General features: G+C 41.5%; 1 protein-coding gene across 4 annotated transcripts; it reads left to right on the top strand.

Annotated features, from left to right (window-relative positions):
* The first annotated feature begins 2,510 nt into the window (after nucleotides 1-2,510).
* ltb4r2b (leukotriene B4 receptor 2b) lies at nucleotides 2,511-8,500 on the top strand. 4 transcript variants are annotated; one of them, XM_080777995.1, is made up of 5 exons: nucleotides 2,511-2,641; nucleotides 4,716-5,304; nucleotides 5,799-5,999; nucleotides 6,286-6,329; nucleotides 8,033-8,500. In XM_080777995.1, exons 2-5 carry the CDS (start codon nucleotides 4,732-4,734, stop codon nucleotides 8,313-8,315), a joined length of 1,101 nt encoding a protein of 366 aa, XP_080634121.1. In that variant the 5' UTR covers nucleotides 2,511-2,641; nucleotides 4,716-4,731; the 3' UTR covers nucleotides 8,316-8,500. The 4 variants fall into 4 exon arrangements, with proteins under 4 accessions (XP_080634121.1, XP_080634122.1, XP_080634120.1 ...); XM_080777996.1 differs by lacking the exon at nucleotides 2,511-2,641 and adding an exon at nucleotides 2,663-2,821 and having other exon boundaries at nucleotides 5,799-5,915; XM_080777994.1 differs by lacking the exon at nucleotides 2,511-2,641 and adding an exon at nucleotides 2,663-2,821.
* Nucleotides 8,501-8,711: the final 211 nt, after the last annotated feature.

Below are 8,711 nucleotides of genomic sequence, written 5' to 3'. Positions count from 1 at the left end.
TGCCTGTCGCTCCTCTCTCCCTCTTTCCCCCACCCCTTTTGCCCTAAAAGTCCTCGTCCCTCCTTCTTTAAAGCCTTCCAAGTTTCCCCCTCCCTCTACCCCCTACCCCTCAACCCCCTCCTCACCCACCTCCCCATTCTCACTCTCCCTCACTCCTCCCCTTGCCTCGAAAGATCTGTTTCTCATTATCCTCTGTAGTCTGCTCTCTGTCTGAGTCGGGGAGACGAAAAACTTAAATAAACATACTCTCCCTCGCCCCCCCCCCCCCCCCCCCCCCCTCTCTCTTGCTCACTCTCTCTCAACTCCCCCGCCCCCAGTTCTCACAATCATTAGGTTTATATGCTGTACTGGTGTGTAACTGGGGACTTCTCTCTCTACCCCTCTCATCGTCTTGGGGCTGCGTGGGCAGGCCATCTATACTGGACTGGATGGCTGGTTGGCAAAAGGGTACAGGATTGTATTGTAGTGCTTAAGTTTCTGTCCCTGACCCACACATGAGCTAATAATAATTTTGATACTAGTGCCCCTTTTGTTTCCTTACACACCTGGTATCTCACCTCAGGTTTGTTCAGGTAATGTACAGTATGTCTTGGGATTGCAACAAAGCATCTTGGTATTGTCACATATACTACAAAGTAGCAATACATTGTACCGTACTTGAACTTGGTCTTGCATGATACTATATAGGAACATTCGCAGCCCTGGTGTCTTCATGGCAAAACAGTGAGCTGCACTTGGAAAGTTCTGGATCTTTGAACAGAAGATTTAAAGAGCTCAGGTACTCCTTGCTATGTTATTTAATTATTTAAAGGTGCTGTAGCAAGGTGATGGATGTTTCAAACACACCAGAGGAATGGCTGAAGTTTATGGATGGAGAGGGGGAAGAATTCCTGTGGATTTGTTGCCACCGTGTGGTAAGGGAGAAGCCTCTCATTGGCCAACTTCCTTTACTCTCCTTATCTGCTTTCATGGCCTGAGGACACATATATTACTCAAAGGGGGAAAATATTGGGAATGTGCTTTCCCTCTGAGACATTTTGTGACGTTTTGTGTCATCAGAAGACAGTCAAAGTCAGATTTGTAGCATTATCGGGAGGACATATTGTACAATTAAAGGTGTGTTGATATGCCTAATGTATTGTTTAAACCTTGTAATCAAGCATCCAATCCCACTGTTTATTGTGTCTCTCCATTGCTGTGTCCATGCAGTAAAAAAAAAGAAAACCAGCATTCATGTAAGTTCTGTGAGTTAATTTGAGTTTTAGTTCACATTCTGCGGAGCATGCCACACCAACATTTTGCTGATTGAAATTGTAAGAGACTAAGAGTGACCAGTGAGTTGAATCTCGAATCTTGAGTTCCAAACCATTGTATTAAAGCCCAAACTGCACCAATGATTCACCATGCAATTCCTTGCAACATGCAACAACTTGCAACCAGTATCCCCAATGGCAGTTGCAAGGAGTTGCGAGTGACTACAGTAGTTGCATTGATAGTTTGGGCTTTACTTCCCAAAGAAAGTCACAGTTTTTCACCACTGATGCATGTTTTCTGTAGCTTTGTCAACAGCAAGCTATCCTGATAACAACTGATAATATCATTGCTGGTTGCAGACCATGCAGCAATGATATGATCAGTTGTTGTTCAGTAAGATAAGACAATAGGCTTTGCACATAATGTGGTTAAGTGCTCTTGTCAGAGCTGTGAAAGCTGCTGTTCATGCTGTGTCTGTGGGTGGGTCTGTGCATTATGTACGATTGTACGTAACAGGACACAGTGTGTGCCAGCAGGAAAGGGTCAAATCTGTCCTATTGCTGTATGGTACCCTTGAACCAGGCACTTAAAAGTTAAAACTCATCTGCTCTGGCCGAGTTGCTCACGGGCCAACAGTTAGATACTGTATGTAGTGTATGTGAAAGTGGAGCAGAGCATTGAATCATCATCATCTTACTCATCTTTACCTTTATGCCACACCCCGGAACAGTATTGCTTCAGTGTGTTGGACCTGTGCGAACTAGTAGCTAGAGGGTCCTTAAGTTATTTATGTGCAAGTTAGCACTTGTGCATTCATCACCCTCAACAGTGAATGTATATTACGCAATATGTTTGAGAATAAAGTATGTAAGTATGTATAGCCCTATTTGTGTTATTATGGACCATCTGCAATTGCCTGGGAGATGAGAAATATACACTTCCTAATTCATGGGATGAGGGGAATATTTAAAGCAAATGTTTGTTTACTTTTTTTCATGCGGCCATCAAACTATTTTTATGGCATAAACACTGAGGATATATTGTCCAAGTGTGTGTGTGTGTGTGTGTGTGTGTGTGTGTGTGTGTGTGTGTGTGTGTGTGTGTGTGTGTGTGTGTGTGTGAGAGAGAGAGAGAGGACATAATAGGAAATTAAGTAAACAAAGAGTGAGTAAGAGTGAGAGAGAGAGAGAGAGACGACATAATAGGAAATGTACAAAGAGTGAGTAAGAGTGAGAGAGAGAGAGAGAGAGAGAGAGAGAGAGAGAGAGAGAGAGAGAGAGAGAGAGAGAGAGAGAGAGTGAAACATAAGGACAGGCACACCTCTCCATTCACAGCATGTTGCAGCCTGTGGGGCAGCACGTTATTCACTTTACTGCACACTGTTTAGGTAAGTAAACATACTCCCATAAAAACATGAGCCTGAGACAACTGTGAGAAGAACAGAATAAACAGTAAGACGAGAATAGAATGTTTAGACTGGAGAGGCGGTTGGATATTTAATACTCAGATTTAACACATACTGTAGAATTGATATGACATTCATCGCATACTCAGCTGCTTGACAAAGGTGAGCTAATGATCTTCTTCACAAAATCCTTCTCTTGAAAGTTGCTGCTTGTATTTACCTGATCTACACTTCAGGGTTCCTAATATATTGCTCAGATGTTACATGTTCAGGCAGAGGAAATGTATTGCTTCTTATCTTTGAGAAATTATATTGCTGATACTTTGTGGGTTACAGTGTCTCCCAGGTTGAGGTCTGTACTATATACTAAAAGACTTAAAAGACCTGAAATACAAATAGTTTTTGTATTTTCCAGACATGCATATACATCTGGCATTTTTATTTGTGTACTTACATGAAGCACTAACTAAACTAAGTATGATGTTCGATTCATAACTTGGTGTTTTATTGCAGATTGCTCTTTTTGTATTTCTGCTTTTGTCATTCTGGCTCATTCAGGCAAATATGATATTTTATATAGCTTTTGCAAAAAGAAAAAAACCTTGAAAACTCCAACATTGGTGGCTTTCATGTTTTGCTTTACTTAAATGTGTTGATTTCATTGGATTGGCTTAGTTAAGACTTTCAGTATCGTATCCATTGCTTTAATTAATCAATTATTTGATTGACAAACCAGATACATTATTCAGCCCTAACATGTTATTTCGGGAATAGAACGCTTTTCGGTGAGCTTCTGAGGCTGTGCTTTCTAATGTTAATCCAACTCTGCTTTGAGCCTTTGACTCATTACAGTATGTTTACTGTTTTACTCTCATGTAAAGGCATCCTGGGAAATAAACAGTGGACTTTGGAAATGCCACAGTCAGGATATTGGGATGCAACTGTGACATGAGGAACTAATGTTTTCTCACACAATGAATTTGCTTCCAACTGTTTGAGAGGTTATTTGAAAGGTTTTATCCTTGTGGAAAGTTCAAAACTTTGAGAAAGACTGATGAAGACGTGTTAATCCACACCCTGTGTTTTTTTTATAAATAAAAAGACTCAGTCTGATGAAGGGCATGTGAGCCCTTTAGGAAACATCCTTTTTCATTCAGTGAATGGATGACTGTGTCGTAATATGTTTCGTTTCTTTATGACAGAGCATACTTCTAATATTTGACATGTTTTATCATGTCTTCATAGAACCTTGCCAATATACTTTGGCTCAGTGTGAATGTTTGGGAAGGTCTATGTATTACGGTTGTTTTATGCCATGGAAAGGAATTTCCCTCTGGGGACAGTAATGTATAGAGTGAGTAAAGCTGTCACATGGCTCCAGCATATATCATATCAGCTATCATTGCTTTCATATCATTTACTGAAACAGTATCTTGCAACATAAAGGCTTATGAAAAAGGGTCAGTCCAGAGTGATTAGACGGAAATTGTGCCATCTTATAAAATGGGTGAAGTGCTCTATAACATCAAGGCCGGATCTCTGTAAATGCTCTCTGTAATTGCTCATGGGGTATTGTTACACAACATGGAGTGTAATGAGAAGAATTATCAGCATCTATCTCGACTCCTCTCCCATGGGTCAGATGATGGTGCTAGAGAAAGGGAAAAAAACGTCCTGAGATCGCTTTACTGCATATCAAAAGAATGGGAATATAGAAGTTATAAACACAAAATTAGATAATAAGATAAGACAAACCTAAGATAAGAACGTATGCAATTTAACAAAGCAATACTGCCTCATCAAAGTTGGTGTTGTAACTTTAGATATTGTCAATTACTTCCATGAGAGGGGGAGAGGTGGTGGAGTTACTTGTTTTAGCAGTCTACTACATTAGTCTTGAGGGTCTAATGGAGTTAAGAGGTTTGTCCAAAGCCAACTTCCAGTGCTCTGCCTCTAAATGAATTCAGGAAATGCTTAAGTGTCATGCATAATGTGTAGGGAAGTAGAGGTCATGTTTCAGGTCAACATTTAACTGTCATTTGTCTCACTCCTCCAGAACCCGTCACTTTAACATGAACAATCCAAATCCTCCCATTCTACACGCCAATGCCACAAATCCGGAGGACCCTAGCCTGGTGAGCAATGACGTCACGACAGCATTGGGTGCCCTCATCCTGGGTGTTGTCTTCCTCCTGGGGGTCCCTGGCAACCTCTTCATCATCTGGAGCATCCTGGCTCGCGCACGCCGGCGTTCCATCACCACCATCCTCATCCTCAACCTCGCGTGCGCGGACGGCTTCCTCATGGCCCTCACCATCTTCTTCATCATCTACCTGGCCAAGCAGTCGTGGGTCTTTGGCGACGCCATGTGCAAAAGCCTGTTCTACCTCTGCAACGCCAACATGTACGCCTCCATCTTCATCATCACGGTGATGAGCCTGCACAGGCTGGTGGCCATTGTGTGGCCAAATAAATTGGCCGTTCTCGCCAGCAAAAGAATCGTGGTGAGGGTGATCTGTGGGCTGTGGGTGCTGGTCTTGTTCATGTCCATCCCCGCCCTGGTGTTTCGGGATGTGAGAGAGGATGTGGATGAGCGGAACAAAACCAGGCTGGTGTGCGCCTTCAATCACCCTAAACCTACACATGTAAGTGCATCATGGGGCCATGGACACAGGTTTTCAAAGTGGGGGCTGTCATCGGGCACTATAGGTAGAAAGGAGGGGGAAATGAAAAATACCTTCCAAAAAGTGAAACACTTCAGAACCCCTGGTCTAAATTATGTCATGAAACTATATGTCATGCGGCATCAAATTATAGCTTGAGCATATAATCTTTTGAAGGTTGGGAGTGAAAGTGTTTATAGCTGGTAGCATTTGGAATCCTTGAGATGATCAAGTAGGCATGTCAGATCATCACCACATACCTTAATCTTAACCCATAAACCCTGGCATTAAACGTAAGCGTGCCATCACCTGTGATAGAAAACATTTGTGATGTTTCTCTCTCGTGTCTTTTCATGCTCTTGAGGTTTATGACTAAAAGACAGATCCAGTCTTGTTTGGAGGAGCCAGACTATTCACAAAGCAATCATTTGGAGTGAGGACAACACATGCTTATCCTGTTTTACCTGTGCACACAGGTGAGGTTTCAATATGCCTTTGAGACCGTGTCGGGGTTCATACTTCCATACACGGTCATTGTGACCAGCTACATCCTGATACTACGACGTCTGAGACAGACCAAGTTCCGTCGCAAGGTTCGCAGTGAGAACCTCATCTTGGCCATCGTGGTGATGTTTGGCGTATTTTGGCTGCCCTATCATGTGATCAACATGGTGCAGGTGTGTGGTTGTATGCTTGTTGTGACCACTGATTTAAAGATCAAGCTGGCAGGGAAAAGGTGAAGGGGTGGTACTGTAGGCACACAATTTAATTATACTTCATTGACCCCAGTCTACGCTGTCCCCTCCTGTTTTTACCTCTACACCAAATCTCTTTGACAAATGTTGTGCAGAATAGGGCATGGCATAATAGTTGGTTAACCTTAAAGGCCAACACTCAATCAAACCCCATCTGGTTATCTGAAGTTCGAACGAATAATTATATATGTCTGCTTCCGTCCTATAGGTGGCAGCAGAGTGGTACAAAGTGGACTCGCCAGTAAGAGATAAGTGAGTATCAGCTGTGTGTCCTCCTATGTCTTATTGGCATGAGAAATTAACTTTCACATTTACACATTTAGTATTTAGTTAGTATTTTTTTTTTTTAACAAAATCTAATCTTAGAATATAAAGCATGAACTATATAATTATATTATTCAGAGCAATCAGAGGGCATATTGCATACCATAAGGCCTCCAATACATTTATTGAATACTAATAACAGTTTGCATGGACAAGCAGGTACAGTACAACACAAGGTCTGCTAAAATGATTTTAAGCCTATTGGTTTGTTACCATTTTCATTTCCTTTTATACCCAATTCATCTGACAAACATTAGGGAGCTCCCATGAGGAGCTGTACTGTCAAAAGGGCGACTTAACAATTCACACAGAATATGCATGTAGGTCGCAAAAATGCAATACTCGTAAGAATGGGTACTCTCTGGCCATGCCTGCTTTTGTATGTCCCAAAATGAGTAATAACTAATATGCTGTGTTATGTAGGCTATATCTCAATGGACGTCTAGTGTTTTCTTTTCTTTGTGTGTATGGGGGTCATATTAAAATATAAAAATCATGAATATAACACAAATGCATCTGAATTGCAAAGTTGTTTAAAGTACATGGACAAAAGAACAATCTTCAACTAATTTATTATTTTCAGAACAAGACAGACTCTTGTCACACCTTCAAAATAATTAACAGTAAAATAAGGGTGAAATTAATGTTTCAGGGCTCCTCAGACTTTCAGTTCATTAATAAATAAATAAAATAAACAGAATATGGCTCTATATCACTAAATAAAAAGATCAACACACAAAAAACTAAGGTGACACCGTATGAATGGAAGCTGCCAATCTCTCTGGTCTGAATATCAGCTCGAAGAGAGTGCTCTTCTGTTGTCGGGGGCAGTTATTTTGGTTTGATACTCTCAGCAGCGGCCTGCTTGCTAAAGATGTCAAATCTCCAGTCCCCTACTCTTGGGGTCAAATACCATCTCCTGTGTCTTCTCAACATTAAGAACAAGGTGGTTGTCATCACACTACTTTACAAAGCTCTGTACCTCTAAAAAGTAGTCAGCTAAATTCTTATCCTTATCCAGAAGGGTTAAGATGGCAGTATCATCCGAGAATTTAATGATGTAATTATTCGGGTTGCCACTTCTACACTCATTTGTGCCAAAATGTGCTGACCTCATCGCGCATGTCGGACCATCGCTTTTTCGCATCGCATGTCCCCCCGCTTCGGATCTTCGGTGTGTCGGAAAAGCGTGCGCACCCCGTTTCACATGCTACTTAAAGCATAAGGAAATTAGGAAAATGTTGCCTTATATAGGTCTATCTATGGTGTGGTATACAAAAGTGACCATAACATTTTTTTTGCGAAGTTTCCGGAAGAGCAGGCCTCTTATTCTGTGGACCCCAATGACTAAATGAATAGAAAATACACAAATAAAAAGCACAGCATGACATCACAGGTCCTCTCAAATTTTGGGCCTGTGGCTATTAGGCTTACATGCCCAAAGCAGGGATAAAGGTAAAAAGTAAATTAATCAAGGGTATTATTTGTTCGTCAGATAAGGTCATTCAACTATTCTTTGTCAGGCAATATCACATATCACTGTTGTATCAGGGACGAGTGGAGACATACTTACTGACATACAGTAAGTACATTGTATTTGACCGTGTCCTTTTCATCCTCTCTCCCTTCAGGTTGGATCACATTTGGAAGTCCAGCCGTGCCGTGACCTCAGCTTTGGCATTCATCAGTAGCTGTGCCAACCCTGTCCTTTACACTTTTGCTGGGAAGTCCTACATCAGGCAGAATGGCTGTGAATTCATGGCTCGCCTCTTTGAGGGTACATCAATGGACCCCACAGGGACCAAAAAGGGTGCTCATAGTAGTGCAGCAGACAATAGTATGGGACTTAGAGGGACAACAGAGTCTACTGTAAGCAACGGTGCCAATGCTGCTGTGCAGAACCTAACCCAATAGAACCTTTGTGACCACGCCAGCACGCTGAATGAAATGACTTGGAGCATAAGGAGACATTGGTTAACACAAAGCATCGTCATCTTTGATTGGTGTGAATTTAAAGATTAACTTTAAATCAGAACATTGTAGTGCTATTTACATACAATAGTTTGGAAAAGGTGTATAATAAACCCATCATAATTGTCTACAGTTATATCTAGGCTGTATTTTAGGCACAATTGAATGAAATATAAATGACTAGTTCATATTGGCCAGTGGCCACACTTTACTTGAGCATAAAGTGTGGCAAATATGACTAGCATAAATAAAACAAATTCAAATGCCAGTTGACATTAATCTAGGCTGGCCATACAGGAGAAGCCATCACTGCTGTACTCATTTTAATAAGGTTAAGGC

Source organism: Protomyctophum bolini (genome assembly GCF_963924005.1).
Source record: "Protomyctophum bolini genome assembly, chromosome: 12".
In the NCBI taxonomy this organism is placed as follows: domain Eukaryota; kingdom Metazoa; phylum Chordata; class Actinopteri; order Myctophiformes; family Myctophidae; genus Protomyctophum; species Protomyctophum bolini.
Note: the sequence above shows the minus strand (reverse complement) of the source record. Positions and strands in the feature narration are given on the sequence as shown.